This window comes from Haliotis rufescens, unplaced genomic scaffold, assembly GCF_023055435.1.
Source record: "Haliotis rufescens isolate VD_foot unplaced genomic scaffold, xgHalRufe1.0.p SCAF_17, whole genome shotgun sequence".
Lineage (NCBI taxonomy): Eukaryota > Metazoa > Mollusca > Gastropoda > Lepetellida > Haliotidae > Haliotis > Haliotis rufescens.
The window spans coordinates 8,703,182-8,727,496 of record NW_025963857.1 but is presented as its reverse complement, the minus strand read 5'-3'; the positions used below and the strand labels follow the sequence as shown (position 1 = coordinate 8,727,496).

Below are 24,315 nucleotides of genomic sequence, written 5' to 3'. Positions count from 1 at the left end.
TGTAAATAACAGTCTCAACCAGACAATCCAGTGATTGGCATCATGAGCATCAATCCACAAAATTGGGATACGATGACATGCATCAACAAAGTCAGTGAGACTGACATCATGAGCATCAATCTACTCAATTGTCAGCGAGCTGATCCCACTCCAGTTACTTGCCTCCATGATAATCATTTAGGCATTAAGCTTATAATTCATCAGAAACATTTTCTGTACATTGAAGAAACACACGCAATGACAAAATGCCTCCTGTAACCTCCTGTAAGTGATGCTATTTCTTTATTGTCCACGTGCACACACAGTCTCCCTAAGATGATGTCTCAATGCCTGCTGGAGATACCGAGTTGACTGCGGAGCCTTGTTGCAGAAACTCATGTAAATCTGTGTCGATGGTATTGTTATCATTGCCCTCATTGGCTGCCTGTGGCTGAGCAGCTTCACTGTCCACAACTTCCATTGGCTGGCTGCTACTTCCCTGGTTCGGAGTTGGAATGGAGACAACTGGTTGCATGGTAATTCCCAGAGCTGAGCGCATGGCCTTCACACTGACGATGTCCTTCGGGGCAGCCTCACGGGCTAAGGCCTTCAGTTCCTTCGATACTTTCTCGGCTGAAAAAGCAAAGGAATATGAGTGAGGTGAGATGAGGTTTAACGTCGCGTCCAAGATTATTGCACTTATATAATGACATGCATGCACGTGTGTGTGTGTGTGTTTGTGGGTGGGTGTGTCTGCTTGTACTAGTCCAGACTGATGTTGATTTATAGCGCTAGCCCACTGAGATACCATGCCGCAGTTTAACATGAATACCCTACAGTATACTGACTCCGAGCCGACCAGTCCTTGTTTTAGTCCCTTAATGCTGAGCGCCAGGCAGCGTAACAATAAGTTTCATTTTTTGTGTCTTTTGGTATGATCAGGGATGTGAGCAGGTTTTCCCGAAAAAAGAGGAAAAGTCTAGGGGGGTCTGGGGGCATGTCCCCCCAGAAATGTTTTAAACATTTGATTGCATTTTAAACAATTTCGTGCAGTTTGGACAACATTCACACCAAGAAATGTAATAAGTCAATGGCAAAAGTCAAATAAACAAGATGGCAGATGCAGTAAAATTTTAATGTTAAATCAGTACTTTTAAAAAATCGGGCATAGCTTTCGCGCACCTGGCTACCCCCCAGGTCTGGGAGCAATACTGCCATAAACTTCAACCCCCATCCCCCAGACACAAGGGCAACTGTCACAAGTGTGCAATGTCTGACCCTTTCCCCATGTTGAAGCATATTGAAAAAAACTTACCTTGTACTTACCTTTTGATGAAAAAAACAAAACTCATTGCAAACATAAGACATTAATAAAACATATATCCCCATGTTATGGGGTTTTGGACGCTGAAGAAACATTCATAGTTTTCTCGCTAATCACATGAACAACTGTAAAACATCTCATTCACTTACAGGCTAAAATACAACTTTATCTTAAAAACAAGCCATCAGCTGACTCTGAGTATTTACAATTTCTGTGTGACGCCACACCCCACGTTATAGTGCAAATATTCGTGATAGAAATCGTATGATGTCCGAAAACCTATGCTGGTGAAAGCTCTGATCGAAAACAGGACAATCAGCGACGGTTGTCCGGTTTTCGATCATATTTTTCCGAGTGTTTTTTTTTAAATTTTTGATTAAATTTTTACGCGGAACATGATTTTTCCCGAGGACTACTGTTTTAAAAAACGCGATTTTCCGCGTTTCCGCGGAGATTTCACATCCCTGTATGATGCAGTTGGGGATCGAACCCCTGACCTTCCGCTCTCCGGGTGGACGCTCTACCACTAGACCATGGAGGCGGTCAATAAATACGAGTGAGCATTGTATATATACACATGTATATCATAAAATACTCGCAATAAAGCATTTTAAAAATATCGCAATAAAGCATTTAAAAAATATCTTCAAATTTTGAGGATTGTCTGCCCTGATTAAATGAATGGTGTGAGCCCCCAGCACTGGTGATGGTATCACACTATCCACCAGACACAAAGCCTGACTACCCTATCAATTAAGATGCCTTTAACGACCAGCAGTTCCTGGGTACCAATTCTAACTCCGATTCCCCTAGGGGTACAAGTTGTGGAAACATCCACGTCTAGCATTGCTCCGTGCTCACCCAGCTCAGCCTCTCTGTCAGACGGCCCGAGAATAAGTCCCAGATGTGCTGGCGGCTTCTGACTCAGCCTCTCCTTCTGCGTCTGTTGGAGGTCTGTGATGAGGCCGGCCGTCTGGTCCAAGCGCGCCTGCAGCTTCTCATTGCCAATCTCCTTCTCTGGAAGAAATATGGGAAGTGTGAATATTCAGCAACAATCAGTTCCTGTACCTTACACCATACTCACTGTGACGGTTTTCACAGTTCAGTCTTTTAGAAAACCTATGTGACCCGATAGATATCTCATGATTACTACAGTCTGTGCCAAAAACATTTAATTCTACTAGCTCTAACTTGGCAGTAAGCATCATTTTAGTACATTAGTGTAACCATATGGTATTTTATTAGCTGAACTTTCTCATGTTACTAGACCAAACAAATTCTGACTAGACTCTGGCATCGAACAAGTGGCTAAAGTCACGACTATTACTTGGGGAAAAAGGTTGTAAATGTTCTTATTATCCTAAGAAATCTGCCAGGTATTCGTCACTCTCAGTGGCTGAATGTTGTTTTACGCCAGTCAGCAATATTCCAGCTACATTGTGGTTGGCTGTCAATAATGAACCAGGCAAACAAGTGGTTGGCAGCATGAGCACGGATCCATCCAAACATGACACACAGTCATCCAGGTCACACATTATGCCCTCACTGGGGACCCAACTCTGTCCCTGTGTCAGTGCATGGGTGTGTAATAATGCTTCTTCATCAGACTTAATGTTGGATGATGTTATGCCCTTTTTCTACTACAACATATCAACATATCGGTTTAACAAGAAAAACAAAGCAGAAAATATCTACCACTGAAGCAGATACTGCCATCTTAGATATTTCCTAACAGGGTCACCAGATCAGTTCATTTTCTTGGAAATCCAACATGTCCTAAAGATTTGTTTTCAAATTTGTTGATATAGATGAATGTCCAATCAATCAGTGATAAAATCATGGCATGTATCTCCTACAGAATTATTGCCTAACAAAGGATCAAATGTCAACATGGGACCCCATCACATGGCTTTACTAATTATCTCCAGGTGAGAAATAAACCCAGGACATGTCCATGTTAAGCAGCACTGTGTCTACTGAGCTACCCCAAGGTCATACAGCTCACTCACCAAAGTAGTCCACAAAAGAGACATCAAGTCCAAGGTCACCCAGGCTCCTAAGGGAGTTGAAATCGATGTTCTTTTTAACTTTAGCCTGGAAGGAAAACAAGAAGCCATTCAGACGTTGGTTGTTGAACACTCTCATAGTTACCATAGCTAAATTCTTTTCGCAAAATGTCAACAGTTATGGTTTAAGTTATGACTAAACACACCAATATGGTTGACAAAACTTCTAAACATCACAACACAAGCCTTGTCAAGTTTAATAAAGGACACAAATTGAATCTTCATTTCTAATATTTACATTTTATAAAGTAAAATGTATTCACTTTGATTAAGAAAGTTGGTTGTTGGTTAGTTGTTTAACGCCGCACTCAGCAATATTCCAGCTATATGACGGCGGTCTGTAAATAATCGAGTCTGGACCAGACAATCTAGTGATTAATATCATGAGCATCGATCTAAGCGATTGGGATCAATGACATGCATCAAACGATTCAGCGAGCCTGACCACCTGATCCCGTTAGTCGCCTCTTAAATCAAGCATAGTCGCCTTTTTACGGCAAGAATGGGTTGCTGAAGACCTATTCTACCCAGGATCTTCACGGGTCTGTTTGTTCTCATTAGACACGATATGATATAATTGAAATACTGTTCAAAGCGGGGTAAAACCCAACTCACTCACTCACTCTTCAGATGGTGGCAGTGCCTGTATTTGACAAAGTATAAACCACAACTTGTGACAGTTGTTTATTGTTCACACCATTTCTGGCCAATTCCATGTACGTGTATGGCTGGCAGTCCCGTCTCTTAAAACGTGTTGACTTACCTCTTTCTCCTTCTGCTTCTCTTCCTCAGCCTTCTTGTCAGCTTCCACTTTCTTCTTCTGGAGAAAACAATAACTGAGTTAGTAATATACCACCCACCGGAATGAATACATCACCATTTCACATCATTTAAAAAACAAAATTTAAAATTCTGACACACGTAGAACAAAACAATACAAAAGTCTTTGACTGACTTGATTGAGGAGTTGGCAGAGCATGAAGACATGAAACCCTTTTAGGTGAGGTGAAATGGGGCTTAACGTTGCTTCCAAGATTATTGCTCTTATATAGTGACGTGCATGCACATGTGCGTGTGTGTGTGTGTGGCTGCTTGTACTAGTCCGGTTTGATGCTGATTTATAGTGCTAGCACACTGATATACCATGTTGCAGTTTAACATGAATACCCTACTCAGACACACTACACTGACTCCGAGCCGACCAGTCCCCGACTCCCTTAATGCCGAGCGCCAGACAGGGTAACAACAAGTACCATCTTTTAACATCTTTTGGTATGAAGCGGCTGGGGATCGAACCCCGGACCTTCCGCTCTCCGGGCGAAGGCTCCCTTTTCGGATAACAACCTCTTTATCTTTTGTAATAATTTCAGGACTACTTCTTGCCCCCTTCATCAGGAGCAGAAGTAGGGATGGAGAGCTACAAGCAGTCATGAGTGATACACAAGAATGAAGTTCTCCATAAAAAAAGTTTCATGTCACAATTTCATGCACATCATACTCATATTACGAATTGTAAATCCTAATTGTGTAATAAATTATATTTCCAAAAATATTAAAATACTTGACTAAATTACATAAAAAATAGCTCGTAGATGCATCATCCCCAGAGTGTCTCTGACTATGCTTTGTTTGTTTGTTTGTTTGTTTGTTTGTTGTTTAACGCCAAAGTCAGCAATATTCCAGCTATATGACGATGATCTGTAAATAATCAAGTCTGGACCTGACAATCCAGTGATTGAGCATCGACAATGCAATTGGAACAGGATTACATGCATCAACCAAGTCATCGAGCCTGACCACCCGATCCTGTTAGTCGCTGTAGTAGAGAGAGCCCACCTGCTCCAGGATCCTCCTCGTCTTGCTGTGTTCCCCCTTGGTGAGGACGTCTAGGAGGACATCCACCATCTTCACACCGTAGTCCTCCGCACTCTCCACAAAACTCATCACACTGAAAACAACAGGATTGTGAATGAAGTCAGCTAAGGCAGTCTACAACCTTATTCATTAAGTGTGTGTGGCTGCTTGTACTTGTCCAGACTAATGCCGATTTTATAGTGCTAGCCCACTGAGATACCATGCTGCAGATTAACATGGATACCCCACTCGGACACAGTATACAGATGCCGAGCTGACCAGTCCTTGTTTTATCCAATTATTGCTGAGTGAGTGAGTTGGGTTTAACACCACTTTGAACTGTATTTCAGCCCCCTAACAGGGATAGATTTAACAACAAATTTGTATGGAGCCAGCAGAGTTTGTTCCTGTTAAAAGTTACTGGCCCTTCTCCAAACTAACAGGCCTACAACTAAATGGTGGATGCCTAGAAGTGGCCAAACCTGAGATTGCATAGCCACCTAGCTTGGCATTGAAAATGTTAGAACTCTTTACCCCTAAAACGTTTTTTCCCCGAACTCTGAGATAAATCTTCTTCCATTTGCCTCATTTCGTGGTGATTTATGACCAAATAAATAAGTTGTACACAAGATTACAAAATGGCGGCCGGTCGTCATTTCACAGAGATGATCCAATCAAACAAATTAAACACACGGAGAAGGAGTGAAGTTTTGAGAACCAGATGGGCCATCTACTTTACGTGCCAGCAAGCCCTTCATAATTTTAACTGGCCGAGGGCCAATGAACCAGTACGTAAATCGACCCCTGCCCAACAGGCCAAGGATCACTAGTAAGGAGAATCATGTATCTTGACCTACCATCAGCGTATCCTGGCACAGATAAGGAACACAACTCTGACAACACAATAACTGATGCAGTTGTCTAATTACCTCTTGGCATACTGCGCGCCAGTATCATCTCCGTACGTAGACAGCAGCAGGTCGGACTCCTCCTTCGACACGCTGGAGAACGCTGAGTCGTACTGAGGGGCATAGCTACTGAAGGGTCCGTAGTTGAGGTAGGTAACTGAAGAGCAAGGTGGACATGATTTCCCCAAAGATTCCAAACTATCTAACAGTTACAACAAAAACATGAGCAGAGACGTAGCATTTAGAGGTATATCTTGGATGAGTTTTACCACAAGAGGGATGAATTATTCACTAGAACAAATAAATGAAACAGGTATCAAAACGAAAATACCATTTTTCCAAGCTGTAAAAGTTAACATAGAGAAACGAAAGTAACATCAAGGGAGATAACTTTACCAAATTATCTCCCTTATTGTGGTTTCATAGATCGACAGCCGGGCTCTTCCTATAATACATGTGTTATACCTGGTGATATTTTGTTTCTCTTATCTTCCTTAAAGCCGGCCAGATTGCCAGATCCTGTGGTCAGTTTCCCGGTCAGTTCCCCCAGGGCTACAATCTTCTCTGTTTCACTCACTGTAACATAGCATAAACATACACACTTTACAAATAATTACTCTTGACCATGTTGACGAGGTCAAAATGTGAAAACAATTACCAAAGGACCCGACCTTGAGGGGGTCTGACCGCCAAAGGGGTCGGGTCAGAGCGTCCTTGTTTTTGCATATTTACCTCGTTATATTTATGTTATACCGAAATTCACTTTAAAGATTATGAAGTCTTTAAACCATTACAGTAACTTAGCTGCGAATCATGAATTTTCATACCAGACGCCATCTTGTTTTCTAGCAGACGAGTCAATATTCATCATGTGACAAGTCAATACTGATCATGTGATGAATCAATATTCAAGGTCAGTGTTGAAAATGTCATTGAACTGTATTGTTTCGTCACATGGTACGGATTACCAACTGGAATTGCCAAATTCCTTATAGAGGTAAAACAATGTTAGTTATTCAATTCCACCCTTAACAATTTTCCAAGAAAATGATGACAGGCTGTATATAATTGCATCTGGACAAGTCAAACCAGTGATGGAGATTAAACACAATGATCTACGCCATCAGGGTGCACCATGCATGACCACCAGTTCCATGAAGTCACCTGGCACCAATTCTGACCCAGAACCCACACTGGGGTTTTCCTAACGTTTCTATGTTCTTCTGACGTACCTTTGCCATCATTGTCTGGGTTGACCACTGTGAGAGTTGTAGCTCCATCCTTCCTTCTCCTCAGGAATCCAAACTGTTCAACATGAAAATTGTCGACTTAGCATACTGGGGGTGATATAGACAATAAAACACTTCTTTCACTTCAGCTGTCAATCAAACCATGTGACTGACCAATCAGAAAGATTGGTGATACAAATTCCACCATTTTGTCTGATAACATCAAACCTGTCAGACCTTTATCACAATGACATTTATTATTCCTGTAACTTTGATGTTGAAGACCGGAGTCTCAACAGACGAGTTAGCTCACTCTCCACTTGGTACTCAGTCCAGGAACCTGAATAATGACAATAAACAAAGGGGCATTCAAATGATAATTCTGAATGCACAGGATACAGAGTACTGGGCTGCAGCAGCGGGTATGGTATCATCTGTCTGTGCTGGTGTGTACCTGTCAACTGGGACTGGTGTAGACACTGAACGTCCTCAGACTGAGACGTCATGTTGAAAGTGGGAAGCGAAGACAGTATCAGTAACAGTTCAACTGCGGAGACAGTTCAATTGCTTTGTATGGCCATGATATAGGGGACAGCTCTCCTCACAGGAGGAGGCAATCCAGCGAGGGTGTAGTACCAAAGGATAGTCGAGTGGTGCCCAGAGGAAGCTGTGGTAAGGGATACTGCCGTAGTGGCCGCCGTAGAAAGTGGGATGAAGAACCTCTTGCAGGCGCGGCGATGTGGTATTGCAGCCTCGAGGTAGATGTGGAGAACTCTAACCGGGCATAAGGAGATGTCTTCATGGTCATCTGGGTTCACGTGACATTTTATGTCCCTGGTTCCAGGAGTCGAGCAAATGGAGGAAGTCGAGAATCAGAACAAGAGGGACATCAACTTGGTGGAACCCATTTTGTTGATATACCAGACCACTGATAGATGGTCTGACTGGAGTATGAGGCATGATGCAAGAAGGTTCTCTTCCCCTGATACACTTTATCAGTCTTCTATGATTGATGTAGATCTGTAGAATGTCGATCCCTCTACTTGCGATCCCTCGAATGTCAATGTCGATCCTGATCAGAAGGGTGTGATCTATCTCAACTCATCCTTTCTGTAGGTGGAGGGTGAAGACAAGGCATCAAATTCTACGAGAGTCGACAACAGGAGGCTGTGGTCTGTGATAAGACGTCCTCTTCAGCAAGTACTAGATCAGGGGATGTACTAGGGAGCGGGGGATGACAGACGATGCTCAGCAGAGGGTCGAGGAACATAGGGAGGGTTGGTAGCAGTAGATGTCGCACCTGTAGTGGAGTCTTCCACCAAAACTGTACATATGTCTGTATCGTTGAGCAAATATTGGCATACTAACTGCTGTGCAGGTGACAGATGACAATTTAGTTTTGGCGGCAACATTTTTGTGTAGAAACCTGTCCGATACAATGTCATCTTCAACTCAGGTGGATTTGTTGTGAGTGTCGATCCTGAGAACGTCGACCCATAGACCTGGAAAGTCAATCCCTTGATTGTCAATCCATTCATGACCTATCCCAAGAATGTCGAAGCTCCCAGTAGATGAGATGGGGGAATTCTGATTACACCTAGACGAGGGAGTTAAAGTGTCACGAAAAGACAATATTGGCTGACTGGAACGAAGCTGTAGGGCAGAAGTCCGGCCTGCAGGAGCGACTCTAAGTCCGGAAATGAAATACTAGTCTGGTCAAGATGTTCCCAGGAGGTAGACAGAGAGACCTCCATAGTAGCACACATCAAGGAAGCATTTCCTTGGTAGAAGTAGAGTACCCGTACGATCAATCCGGGGTGAAGTCAGGAACTGTCACCGTCGACTTGAGAGGATTGTGTTCTGAGACGAAGTGGCCAGTTGGGTGACAAATTAAACAACATGTGGACGGGTTGGGGACCATAAGCGACCACGGCTGACGATCGGGAAGCACTAGGAGGGTCAACAGTAAGGGCTGTCAAAGCTAGCTTGGGCGAGCCGTCCTTAGAAATAACCATGCGGACGGCCCAGGCTATTGGTTGCTTCAATGAAGGCATGGACAAGGGCGCACTGCGGGCAATCGGCTGGTCCGAAGTGGTGGGAATGTTGTCAGTGAGAAAGGTGTCCATGATGCCATCATCTTCAACTGACAAGGAGAGTATGGTGGATGCTTGAGGTGGTTTCACAACTGGAACTGTGATAGAGATGAACTCCCTGACATGCTGAAGTGGTCCCTGACTTATCAGTAGTTCCACTGTGAGATCAATCAGTAGAGCAGCGATCCTGAGAGGGTCGATCCCTAATACCTTCGATCTCTTGAGTTTCGATTTCAGGAATGTCGATCCTTAGATCTAGAGAGTTAGAACTGTTTGGTTGATGTCGATAAAACGATAATACTTTGTTTGTTGTTTAACGCTGCACTCAGCAATGTTCCAGCTTTATGACGGCGGTCTGTAAATAATCCAGTCTGGACCAGACAATTCAGTGATTGACATTATGAGCATCAATCCACGGAACTGGGATATGATGACATGCATCAACCAAGTCAGCGAGCTTGACCACCCAATCCCGTTAGTCGACTCTTATGACAAGCATAGGTGCCTTAAAGCAAGCATGGGTTGCTGAAGACCTATTCTACCCCGGATCTTCACGGTCTATAAAACGATAATACAATTTTAATGGAAACTTAATCCTGGTAGAGACGGTAACCAGTCAGATAACAGTGCAAGCCTCAAAAGCCCTCAAGCAGACTATAACCAGGAGTCTCACAGATTTCGGGCACAAGAGAGTAAAACCCTAGGTTACCATACAGTGAAATCTTGGTAGTCCAGAACCTGTTAATCTGGAAACCCCACCTTTGGAACACATACATGTATACAAGGTGATATTACACTGTAACCATGATTTGTTAATCCAGAATTTGTGTAATCTGGACGAACAACACTGTCCAGATTATAAGGGTTTCACTAAACATGTGTTGCCTCCAACATACATTTTGCAAGTTGCTTGGATGGAAATAATTTATTGATCTACAGTCGAAAATAGGAAAAAGATAAAAAGAACAACCTATTGAGTACATCTGCTATCCCATGCCAGTGTTACTATGGTTACCTTGCTCTTGTCTTTCCGTAGCGTGAGTTCCTCCTTCACCTCCTTGGCTGCAGCCTGGGCCTGGGCGAGGATCTGCTCCGGCGACATGTTGTCAGGGATGGCTTCAAACCGAGTCAAGCTGCAATTTCAAGCAAAATAATCATACCAACTTCCGCTTGAACATTCAGCAGCGTTAGAAATTGGCACTAGTCCTGTAGTCCTTGCCAAACTGCCCAATAGTTAAGATATCGCAAGGACGGAACAGTAGACTTTGCAAGTTGGATGGGTTTGGGTATATGTTATCGTTATAAGGACTAGTGGACTAAACATGTTAGTTTCTACCACTGTTCAGGTGAGGTGAAATGGGGTTTAACGTCGCGTCCAAGATTATTGCACTTATATAGCATACGTGCATGTACGTGTGTGTGTGTGTGTGGCTGCTTGTACTAGTCCAGACTGATGCCGATTTATAGTGCTAGCTCACTCAGATACCATGCGGCAAGTTTAACATGAATACCCCACTCAGACACAGTATACTGACTCCGAGCCGACCAGTCCTTGTTTTAGCCCCTTAATGCCGAGCGCCAGACAGGGTAACAACGAGTACCATCTTTTAACGTCTTTTGGTATGATGCAGTCGGGGATCGAATCCCGGACCTTCCGCTCTCGGGGCCACTAGACCACAGAGGCAGTCCACCACTGTTCAGTGTAAACACAGCCACAGAGTGGATTCATTTCACCTTTCCATTCAAAATTCCACTAGCCTCTTCAGCAAGACTAGAGAGACTCATGCTCCCAGTGCTTTTCAGCGGTTTCTAACTAGATAATGGCACTATACAAATGCATATTTTGATTGCTATTCTGTTGTTTGTTTGTTTGTTGTTTAATGTAGCACTCAGCATATTCCAGCTCTATGATGGCAGTCTGTAAATAAGCGAGTCTGGCCTTTTACGGCAAGCATGGGTTGCTGAAGACCTATTCTAGCCCGAAACTTCACAGGTCTGCTCTTCTGTATCTTAATCACATTGTAGTGTCACCCTTCAGTGGACAGTGTTCTGTCAGAACTTAACACGCTGTCATCCCTACACCGACATTCTCTATCTCAATTACATCGTCGTCTCATCTTCAAGTGGGCATATGCTGTGATAAAATGCAAATACTCTGATGCAAATACTCTGTCATCCCTACACAGACATTCTAGGCTCACCTCTTTGACTTCTGTATTTTCTTCAGCTCCTTCCTCCTCTGTTCTTCCTCATCGATGACCGTCACCATCTCGGCGACAGCGCCGTTCTCGTGAAAGCCAATCTCCTCCAAGGTGATGTTTGCCATGAAGCTCTGGGTCTTCTTCATGTTGAGAATCTTCTCCTGGAACACAAAGACACGTCCAACTGACTCAACACTCTAGCAGCAAATAACTTTGAATTTGTTGTTGTTTTGTTGTTGTTTACTGAGCAATATTCCAGCTATATGATGGCCGTGTGTAAATTTAGTAAAATCTAAATATTTTTTACATTTGTATACTTATCCTGCATTACTCCGTATTGCATTTACTGCTGTCTTTGACAGAGAGACGAACTGTGTGAGATCCAGCTGCTGAAGAAAGTTGTTTCCATCTGTCCAGGAAGCAGCGCCCCCTCCCACACAGTCGGCACGTGACCCGGAAGACATGACGTCATGTCAAAACTCATAACTGCTTTAACATAACATCGGAAACTAAATTTTTTAACTTATCCTGCATTACTCCGTATTGCATCTTTATCAGACGGCACGGCCGGTGGGCATACCTTCAGATGTGAGCCAGAAGAAAAACCCTCGACAAAGGTCCGATGAAATCGCACCGCATGGACAAGAGATGACCGGAACACCAGCGACCATTCCTGTCAAAGGAAACGAGAGTCGATGCAAAAGAGGGAACCCGAAATAGGTGACAGAAATAGTATGAGGCGGGAATGCCAAAACTAGCACTGACCTAAGAGCGAATGCGGAACGCAGTAGAGCCCTCTAATCTGTGGTGACAAACACCAGAGAGTTCGACGGGCCCCGCTCAGGGTAACGGAGAATCAGTGGCATCGGGGGTTGGTGACCTGTTGAGCTACCACCAGGGGACCAAAGCTATGAATGCCAGCGACATCTTCCAAGGCTACATCACGGAGGTAGTGGTTGGCGAAAACGGTGTCGGAACGCCAAAAACAGCCTTCCATGATAGATTTGAGGGAACAGTTACTGTGCAGAGCCATGGTAGACGCGACCGCCTGAATCTCGTGGGGGTTGTTAGCCTTGGGGGGGTCCAATCCGGCGACTTTATAAGCTTGTAGGATGACCGCCCGGAGCCACAGGGAGATAGTATTCCTGCTGACCTCCGACAGCGACGAAGGGGAGACCGGTAGGAAAAGGCGTTTCCTAGACTTATGGCAGGCTTTAGATCATCGCAGGAAAACCTTCAGGGCCCTAACTGGGCATAATAAAAGCTCCTCCACGTCGTCGGCACCCACAATCGACGAAAGTGGAGGGATGGTGAAGGATCTATCAGGCTGTCCGGGGAGTTGATTCTTTGCGATGAAGTCCCAGCACAGCCAAAGATGAACTGCTTCATGAGTCCCGCGTTCGAACCTGACCCGAGAGACGTCGAGGGCGTGGAGCTCACTAACCCGGGCGGCCGTAGCCAAGGCCAGTAGAAACACCGTCTTCTTCGTTAAGTCGTAAAAGGAAGACGTGTGGAGTGGTTCGAAGGGAGCCTCCCGAAGAGCCTTTAAGACCACATTCAGATCCCACGCAGGTGGTCTGAACTTGGCTTTCTGGTCGTCGAGACGAAACGAGCGCAGCATAGCCTGGAGTTCGGGAATTTTCGTCATTCTCCCAGGGAACACTGAAGGCGTTGACTGCTACAGCGGCCGGATCCGGGACCGGCGAGATGTAAGTCGGCAGCTGGCAGTTCTGAGACGTGGCGAACAGATCGATGTTTGGAGTGGCGATCGTTTGACAAAGGACTGTGAAGATCTCTGGGTGGAGTCGCCATTCGGTGGGAGCCACCTTGTCCGGCCTGGACAGAGCGTCTGCCAGAACATTCTTGCAACCTGGAATGTGCTGAACAAGGAATTGCAAGTCTAAGCGGTCCACCAGGTCGAAGAATCGGAAGGTCTGGTTGAGCAGGGACTGAGAGTGGAGAATACCCTGATTCCTCAGACACCACACCACGGTGATGTTGTCCGTGGAGATGGTCAACTGGGCGTGAAGGAGAATGCTCTGCCAGTGGAAGACGGCCAGTATGAGAGCTTCGAGTTCGAGGTTGTTGCTGTGCCAGTGGAGTCGATCTCCGGACCACAGCCCTGCAACTGTTTGAGTCCCCAGATGAGCCCCCCAACCCTGTTTGGATGCGTCGACGAACAGGTGGAGGGAGGGCTGTAGCGCGGTCAAGGAGACGCCGCCGCAGACGTTCGATTCCACCGTCCATCATCAGAGAAAGGGGTGGAGGTGGACCGGGAGGACGATGAGGGACTCCGGATCCTGCTGCCGGATAAAGGGTGCGAGAAACCGTTGAATTGGACGGAGTTGGAGGCGACCTCTGGCAGTCAGGTCTTGAGCCGACGTGAGGAGACCCAATAGAACCTGCCATTGGTGGAGAGTTCGAGCCTGTTGAAGGGCAGGGAAGAGATGAGCGAGGATTTTCAACCACCTGTCTCTGAGGACTTGAAGGAGGTCCTGATCCGTGAGAAACAGGCCCCCGATAAACTGCAGACGGAACGATGGGGTCAGCTCCGACTTGGTCTGATTGACGATCCAACCCAACTGATTGAAGAGCCGCAGGGTAAAATCCCTGTGACGCAGTAGCAACGCCGAGTCCGATTGTTGAGGAGACAATCGTCGATGTATGGATCGAAGTTGATGTTCCTCAGGTGTAGGTAGGCGGCGACCGGTCGGGTGATCCGTGTGAAAAGCCACGGGGCCGTTGAAATTCCAAATGGTAGGACCGCCCACTGGTAATGGGTACCATTGAAAAAGAACCTGAGGAAGCGCCGGTCGTTGGGGTGGATGGGTACATGAAGATAGGCGTCCTGGATGTCGAGGCTGATCAGGGAATCGCCAGCTGAGATTCTCGTCCTGAGCAGTCGCAACGTCGTCATGCGGAAGTAGGGAGGACGTTCCAGGTAGTGCCGGTTGAAAGTGGAGAGATTGTGTATCATGCGCCAGCTGGTGGTCCCCTTCTTGGGCACCAGAAACACCGGAGAGTAAAATCCTGGGTGTCGAGCCGGGTCGTGTACGATCTCTATGGCCTCCTTCTGCAGTAGGGAAACGATGCTGTCGTGAAGGGGCCAAAGCTGGTGGGGTGAATAAGCGCCTGTTGACGGAGTAGACGTCAGAGGAGGCAGCGCAGACAATGGGAGCCGGTACCCCTGACGGAGGACGTCGGTGACGAACGGGTCCTCCAGTATGGACCAGTTTCTCCAAAACTGGCCTAGTCTCCCACCCACAGGTGTGTCGGTGACCTGAACGGCTGGGGGTGGGAGGTCCCAGTCGTTGAGGTGCCGCCGGTCAACGCTTTGAGGTGGAATCGGCACCCTTGCCGGGGCGACGATCCCTTCGGGGTTGGTAAGTGCCACGGGCTCTACCACGACCACGCCCTGTCCCACGAAAGGGCGAGGTATGTTTGGAGACGACCTTGAGGGAGGAACGGCGTGGTTTATAGTTGCCTTTGGAGGACTTGGCCGCTGATTGGTGTGTTACATGCTCCAAGGCTCTGAGAGCAGTTTCATCCCTGGCGAATCTGGAGACTCGGGTGTGGGTAGCGGAGATAGCACCATTAAAAAGGGTAGGACCCGACCAAGGTTGTCGTAGTAAGGAACGCTTGAATTCGGAACCCCAGTCCGTGGAAGTCAAGTAACCCAACCGTCGAGTAGTGGTGATCTCCGCAAGCGCAGCTCTCAGGTGATTGCGCATGTGATCGATCTGGCGAAGTTGGAATGTCATAACCGTGCGCAAGTGGTCGATCCTGTTAGGATTGGATTCAGCGAGATCCTGGTCAATGGCTCTGGCAGATGAGGCAAGTGTAGATAGTGGCTTCAAAGTACGGCGCAGTTCTGTTTCCACGAAAGCGAGTCGGGAGTCCGGCATACGTATGGTGACGGACTGGGAAGACCCGGTCATTCGATGTAAGTCCTCGTCAAGGATATGTGCACCGTCGGCCACGTCGAAGGAGTGGACGGGGAAATCTTCCCGCCGGAAACGCGGAGCCTTGAACGACGGCGTGAGGGACAACTTAGCGAAGTCCTCGTCCAACGCCGTAACCAGGTCAGTGAGCATTGGGTCGGTAGGTAGAGAAGTCGGATTAGACCAGATCGTCAACTTTTTATCCACATCAGAGCCCGGGGAGGGAGCGACGGAGGCCAGACGGTCCGCCAACCAATCAGCAACCTGTGAAAGGCCCAAGTGTGTATCAATCTCGGGAGATGGAGGGTCATAATTGGGGCGAAATGATCCTTCCGAGGAGGAGGAACGACGTCGTCTATGTACAGGTGAGCGACTACGAGAGCGACTACGAGAGCGACGACGGGAACGAGCAGACTTGGACGAGTGCCGAGAAACAGTCGGAGGCGACGAGGTGTACAATGTTCGAGACCGAGAAGCACCCGATGTGGAGGGGGCCGCAGGAATCGAAGTAACAGTAGTCGGGGCCGTCAGCGTCGCCGGCGTCGCAGGAGGCACCGTCGGCGCCGCTGAGGTGGGTTGAGCTTGCGCAAACAATGACTGCATCCAAGCTTGCATCCAAGATGGATCCATGAACGATGACGGAAGGGCATGTCCATAAGTAGGAGGCGCAGCACAAGTCAAAGGCGCCGAAGTAGTCAGAGGCGCCGTATACATCGAAGACATCAGAGGCGCCGGACCAAGAGGCGCCGGATACATCGGAGGCGCCGGACCAAGAGGCGCCGGATACATCAGAGGCGCCGGACCAAGAGGCGCCGGAGGCGCCGGATACATCGGAGGCGCCGGACCAAGAGGCGCCGGAGGCGCCGGATACATCAGAGGCGCCAGACCAAGAGGCGCCGGATACATCGGAGGCGCCGGGTACATCGGAGGTGCCGGACCAAGAGGCGCCGGAGTTGTCATCGTAGATGGTAGAGGTGACAGGAAACCCGAAACGGGCGATGCTGCAGACGATGTCGAAGCAGACGACGGTAAGGGTGGTGTAGGAGACCGTGTACGGTCGGATGTCGTGCCATGGGAGGCAGACTCTACGTTGGATGACATGTTGGAGAGTCGACGCACACGCTGGGTGAATCGTTTCCGAGACACTCTTAGGTAGGCGGTGAAGGAGACTGGCGACAGGGGACTCCAATAACTGCAACGCTCTGTGAGGGTACACGGGGTTGTACAGTCCAGGCAGCAGGGGTGGGGGTCCCATCCAGATTTATTCCCGCGGCAGCTAGAGCAGTGAGACATACTGGAATTGAAGCAAAAAACATAACGATGTGTAAACACACAACGTGAAACATAATGTAACTCAACATAACTTATTCTTGTTACAAAGTTAATAAGAGCAAACAATTACGCTTCAAACACGCCAAAAACAATCATTAAACTTAATGTAAAACTCCAACCATAGAGCGAATTCAAGACACAAAACACGAAAGTACGTGGACACGTAGTGAATCGCAACAGGGCGGGAAAAAATGGCGGTAAACCAAAATGGCGGGAAACAACAATACGCTCGGAAAAACCGTGACGAGAGTCACAACCCGAGCGAGAAACGTTACCAATTAACAATATAATGAAGGCAAAGGTAATACAGCAGACTTTTGTGGTAGAAAAACGAAAGAAAGTCAGGACCAAGAAAGCTTTAATAATTCCACTGAGGGATACAGTTCACGTCCGATCCATGTGGTTGACAAAGCAGTTATGAGTTTTGACATGACGTCATGTCTTCCGGGTCACGTGCCGACTGTGTGGGAGGGGGCGCTGCTTCCTGGACAGATGGAAACAACTTTCTTCAGCAGCTGGATCTCACACAGTTCGTCTCTCTGTCAAAGACAGCAGTAAATGCAATACGGAGTAATGCAGGATAAGTTAAAAAATAAACGAGTCTGGACCAGACAATCCTGTGATTGACATCATGAGCATCAAACTACTGGGATACGATGACATGCATCAACCAAGTCAGCGAGCCTGAGCAACCAATCCCGTTAGTCCCCTCTTACGACAATCATGGGTTGCTGAAGATCGATTTTAACCCAGATATTCACAGTAAATTTTAAACATAACAAAGCCATCTACTGCCATGTTCATTCAAGGCTGGGACTTTGAACCCATGACCAAGCTTATCGCAATAATTCCGTCATGCGTCATGTGTGGGACTTAAGTCTGACCCAGTGTTTAAGCACACATGGCAGTTGAAGCATCTTCCTGCAGCAAGGGAGTTAACTGACTGTAGAAAAAATATTTTTCTTTGAGCATCCATTGTAGGCCCTCAATCAGAACGTCAATGAGATAACACTGTGGAGGCTACAAGACTAAATCACTGTTGTTACCTTGCTGTAGTAGTGGGGACCTACTCTACATGAATGTCAATGAGGTAACACTGTGGAGGCTACAAGACTAGATCACTGTTGTTACCTTGCTGAGAAGCTTCAAGCCAGACTGCATCAGCCTCTTGGCTTCCTTGTAGTAGATTGTTTCCGGACGGTTGTATGTCATAGCATTGTTGCACATCGTTATGAAATCTTTCTGAAATTCCAAACATATTAAACATAATCATAGACCTCAGCGTTTCAAAGGTGGATATTCTGAACCATTTCTGCAGGAAACAACAAAACCTTTTAAATTCCAATGAATATTTGCAATTTATAAGTGACTTTAATCTACTAATAAGCAACGAAGGAACAATAAATAGGAAACTGCTTGAATGATTAGTTTGACATTATTGCGTTAAATACAATGTCACAATATCTCTAGATAAATGAAAATATTCAAAGCGACCTTTTCATAAATTGTTTCAATTATGGAATAAATAATTATCCCCCCTCCCCCACCCCCAATTTGCCTGCCAAAATTGTTGGATGACCTGCGTTACCTTGTACTCCATGACGTTGCGGTACTCGTCATCTTCAATCTTGGTGAGTATGGTGCTGAAGTCCATGGGGTAGGAGATGATGCTGGAGTAGCCGGGGGCAATTGCATCTGTGACTGGGTAGGCGAAGAAACCATTCAAGTCCTTCCTGAAACACCAATCACTGTCTGGTTCAATCTGTCTCCTTAATCCATACATTGTTTGACACCATGATACATGCACCAATCACTGTCTGCTTCAATCTGTCTCCTTAATCCATACATTGTTTGACACCATGATGCATGCACCAATCACTGTCTGGTTCAATCTGTCTCCTTAATCCATACATTGTTTGACACCATGATACATGCACCAATCACTGTCTGGTTCAATCTGTCTCCTTAATCCATACATTGTTTGACACCATGATACATGCACCAATCTGTCTGGTTCAATCTGTCTCCTTAATCCATACATTGTTTGACACCATGATACATGCACCAATCTGTCTGGTTCAATGTGTCTCCTTAATCCATACATTGTTTGACACCATGATACATGCACCAATCTGTCTGGTTCAATCTGTCTCCTTAATCCATACATTGTTTGACACCATGATACATGCACCAATCTGTCTGCTTCAATCTGTCTCCTTAATCCATACATTGTTTGACACCATGATACATGCACCAATCTGTCTGGTTCAATCTGTCTCCTTAATCCAAACATTGTTTGACACCATGATACATGCACCAATCTGTCTGGTTCAATCTGTCTCCTTAATCCATACATTGTTTGACACCATGATACATGCACCAATCTGTCTGGTTCAATGTGTCTCCTTAATCCATACATTGTTTGACACCATGATACATGCACCAATCTGTCTGGTTCAATCTGTCTCCTTAATCCATACATTGTTTGACACCATGATGCATGCACCAATCTGTCTGGTTCAATCTGTCTCCTTAATCCATACATTGTTTGACACCATGATACATGCACCAATCTGTCTGCTTCAATCTGTCTCCTTAATCCATACATTGTTTGACACCATGATACATGCACCAATCTGTCTGGTTCAATCTGTCTCCTTAATCCATACATTGTTTGACACCATGATGCAAGTCCAGGTCCCAGCAACCAACTTGGCGGCACTATTGGCTCCATGCTCATTGGACATGGATAAGTTGATACAGTCAAGTCGGCGGTATAAACTAACAGTTTCAGTCCACTAGTCCTTATAATGATAACATGTAGCAAAACCCTTAAGAATGGCACATTTCTACTAGTCCTTACGATACCTTAACTATTGGGCAGTTTGGCCAGGACTACAGGACTAGTGTCAATTTCTAACACTGTAAGTCACGTTAATCCGACACTGGTTAATCCGACAATTGGCTTTATCCGACACAAATGATAGGAACCGATTAAATCAGGGCTATTTAGACCCGTTAATCCAACAGTCTCGCACTCTGACTCTGACACACTTAATTTGCAACAAATTGCTGAGATCATTTATTAATCAGTCTCATTAACCGACACGGTGATCAGCGTCCTCCATGGTCATCTGCCCACAAGTACACAGCCCCGTGTTGTGATGCGAGACGAGTCGGAGAGTAGCTGAATATTTCAACGGCAGCTGAGATAAACTTGTTTAACAAAAAACAATTACTGCTTTAAATATACAAAACAGGATGATTCACATGCCTAGATAACCTCAATCTCTTAAACATTGGATACAAGTTCTCACAACTGCTGAGGACATCCCATTACAGGTCACGTCAGAACGACCTTTCTCCAACTTTGACCGACAATGAAATTACTAACAGGAAGTCGACATAAGCCACTAAGAAAGCAGCTTTCTTAAACATTGGGGCACCAGTTTGAAATTGGGGACTTTTCTTCCAGACTATGCTTTATAATGTATTTCGAATCAGTCATACAGTTCGTAACAGTAGTTTTGTGTTAAACTTTAGAGGTTGTGATTAGAAAACATATTCCGCTAACAATATAACATAACAATATAAATATTTCTTTTTGTCCTTTAGTTTCATTACAAAATGTTTGAATCATTATCTATCATGTAGTTGTCCGGTTTTAGATCACAAACTTTGCTACTACCTAATTTCGTATTTCCAACAAACTCGTTAATCCGACATAATCATATGCAACCAACAATGTCGGATTAACGCTACATGACAATAAATGTTTCATAGACCACTGAGCTTAGAGTTTAGGCGTTTTTTTGTGTATGGTTTATAAATGCATAGTTTTCTCAACTTGGGGTTCATTAGCCCCTGGTGTAGTGGTTCTAACTGTGGTTCATGAAAAGAACATAGCATGCTTAGAGAAGTATCACATATATTATTATATCAACTCCTTCCATCATCCCAACTTGTTATCAGATTTCTGTTCTAACTGTTGGGGAACCCTGACACCCATGTTATTCTCTTACCCCTGCAATTTCTTCTGTATGTAGTGCAGACACTGTCTAAGTATAGCATTGCTGTCCTCGCCCTGTACTGTACACTGCCGAGGTTCACGGGATACATCTTGCTCCTCCACCTCCATCTTGACTGGCTCCACCACCTGGGGCGGAGGTACGACAATGTGAGGCTGTTTCTCAGGGGGTTCCTCCTGTGGCAAGACTGTGGTGCCCTCATCTCCTCCTACGTACGTCTCTGCCTTCCTCTTGCTGCTGCTGCTGCTGCCTTCCTACGTACATACCAGGGAGTGTATTGGCTTCAGCCATAATGAATACATATATCAGTCAGTGATCATAGGATCATGTTATTGTTGTTTGGATTAATTGGAGCAACGGTTGTAAGACTGAGGGAGAGCGAGAGAGAGAGAGGGAGGAGAGAGGGGTAGGGTAGGGTAGGGTAGGGTAGGGTAGGGTAGGGTAGGGTAGTGTAGTGTAGTGTAGTGTAGTGTAGTGTAGTGTAGTGTAGTGTAGTGTAGTGTAGTGTAGTGTAGTGTAGTGTAGTGTAGTGTAGTGTAGTGTAGTGTAGGGTAGGGTAGGGTAGGGTGGGATGGGGGCTTTTAGGGGTAGCGCTGACATCCTTTTTCAGACACCTGATATGTCCAGATATCAGCCCCTTCATCATATATACATCATCATTTTATTATAACTGTATTATCATATCAAAACATTTTATTGATGTGTACATCTATAATAACATTGGATAGGGTATCAGTTGAGAAAGCTATCATGAGTGATCATACCCCATCATGCTTGTGTCTGTCCTTGTCCTTATCCTTATCTCTATCCTTATCCTTCTTCTTTTTCTTCTTCTTATGCTTGTGTTTCTTCTCCTCGTGGTGGGGTGAGTGTGTATACACATCCTGTATTGTCTCTGTGGGCTGCGAACCTCCAACTTTCAACACAAGCTTCAAAGGCTTCTCTACAACCTCCTGAGTGTAACCCTCTGAAACAGACACAGAATAATAATAGCTATATCTACTTTTTCCAGTGTAAAACAAAATGTCTCTTAGACAACATTTTAAATAGTTTTTGATACAATGCTAATTATTAATTCATTGTGGCCATATCATGCTTATAGGCAGAAGGGAAGCCTTAACTGTTGTCATGTTGAAGGGCTTGATTGCCTACATTCTATCATGGATAAACATATGATAAAAGTGTGTGAGTTTACTTTAAAAAATATTACCGGTACTTCTATGCCTGCATTTCTCAGTAGTTGCATCCAAATATTAAATTACAGAAAGGCATGCATGATAAGGCAAACTGAAGCCACCTACGGAAGTAATGTACATAACGTGCTTACTGGGCACACTTTTTCAGATTTCAATAAACGCTAGACGGAGGATCGAACTTGCCAGCTTGAAGCTAAGCTAGTATAATGGGTTAATCTAACTAGCCAAGATTTCACCATGGGACCAGTATCATAAATAATTAGTATTTGTTTAGCCAAATCATCAGCACCTGATTGTTTACCTTTGTGTGTATGTGCAGTAGCTACTGTCTCTGTTTAACTACAAAATTGTTCAGATTTTCCTCAAATTAGATTGAATTAATTCCCATCTATAATCATACGGATCGTAAACGGTGCCTAACCCCAAGCCAGCCAAGGATAGTAACGGCGCGTGTGATTAGCAAGTGGAGTCTCCAACTCTAAGGATCATGAAGGGGTACCTAACCATAATGATCGTAAAGGTGATCCAACTGCTATGGATAGAGTTGGCCCTAACTAACCTGACCCTTAGGCCAAGAGTCGAAGAGGCTGGCGAGATCTATGAAACGAGAGGTGCAACCGGCAGCCTAAGGTCACTTAGCACTGCAAAAGCTGCACCCGGTAAACTGCATTGTTGCCCCAAAAAGAATGTAATGATTCATGAATGTGAGTACTAAAGTAAAAGTACCAGAAAACTTGACAATATGCAAACTATACTGCGAGAAATGAGGTGACGCTACTGATATTTCACCAGTTCAAGTTGCTACAAACACCAAAAGGACGAAAGAAAATATGTTAAAAGTGCAGAACTAATTCATAATACACGTATTCTCACCTTCTGCGTCGAGAGATTTCTTTTCTGATTTATGTTTCTTGTGTTTTTTACCCATATTTGTTGTTTAGATCTAGATCACAAATAAAGCTTTGTCAAGAAACCGGAAGTACCCGGCATCTGACTAAAAGACGGACAGTACGGCATGCACAATAGCTTTGTAGACTTTGTTCAGTCTCTTTGATATTTCTTTCATCAAGCGAGCCAGTCGTACTGTTTGAAAGTCTCAGCTTAGAACCTGTTGATGTTAAATATTTTCCTGAATATCGGTGATTAAAATCAGGACCTTGTGGCCACCTAATCCATGCCGTTAGGGTTGGATTAGCTACAAACTGTATAAGATTTCTAAACAATATATGAACTTTAGTGAAACCCCAGAGCGACCACAGAATATAGGATGAGAAATGTTGCTGTAGGTGAATAGTGTAGTCAACACAATATTTTTTTACAGGTTTTCCATTAATGAGTATGTAAACAGACTCTTGAATTTTGAGATTGTTTCAGTAATGTGGTCTTGGCAGAAACACACAGTATCGCCAAACCCCTGTCTGGTCACTGAATACAGGCAATTACAGGAACTATTCTAACCATATCGGAGTAAAAGAGTTGATTTTAATGCGATTGAAGAACTGTTGCACTTGACCACTTTTTCAATGGAGCATATTTTCGTATTAAAATAATAAACATCAGCATGGCGAAAAACAAAAATCCTAAGATAGTAAAGGGAGCCAAGTGCACTGAGTGTGGATGGAGAACTAGGATAAAATGCTAAAAAGTTTTAATAAGTAGTTTATTCAAGCATGATGCCAAGCTTCTATAGATGTGCCTGCTACACTGCAGTTACTGCACCCCGCATCTGGATCCGCCAATGAATAGGTGTCAATTAGTTTCCTATTTAAAAAATTAAGTCATACATGGCATCAACAGGGTGATTTAGGACAGACAAATGTAATAGGTCTTCAGCAACCCATGCTTGCCGTAATAGGTGACTATGCTTGTCGTGAGAGGCGACTAACGGGATCGGGTGATCAGGCGACCAGGTGGTTGAGGCATGTCATCGTATCCCAATTGCGTGGATCGATGCTCATGGTGTCAATCACTGGATTGTCTGGTCCAGACTCGATTATTTACAGACCGCCGTCATATAGCTGGAATATTGATGAGTGGGGAGTTAAACAACAAACAAACAAAAATGGTTAACGACGTATGGGACATGCAGTTTTTGTGAAGCAAACCGAACTAAACAGACAATGATGAGTAAGATCAGTACTGCCTGTCTTGGCTTACCTTATCA

At 45.1% G+C, this 24,315-nt stretch overlaps 1 protein-coding gene across 1 annotated transcript; it reads right to left on the bottom strand.

Moving 5' to 3' along the window:
* On the bottom strand, positions 1-23,159 carry LOC124133042 (bromodomain-containing protein 7-like). Its single transcript, XM_048397511.1, has 15 exons — positions 23,025-23,159; positions 21,720-21,922; positions 20,950-21,209; positions 18,516-18,660; positions 18,059-18,169; positions 11,655-11,815; positions 10,469-10,586; positions 7,364-7,436; positions 6,597-6,707; positions 6,153-6,288; positions 5,206-5,317; positions 4,133-4,189; positions 3,313-3,397; positions 2,165-2,320; positions 1-612 (listed from the first exon to the last, which is right to left on the bottom strand). Exons 1-15 carry the CDS (start codon positions 23,077-23,079, stop codon positions 311-313), a joined length of 2,085 nt encoding a protein of 694 aa, XP_048253468.1. The 5' UTR covers positions 23,080-23,159; the 3' UTR covers positions 1-310.
* Positions 23,160-24,315: the final 1,156 nt, after the last annotated feature.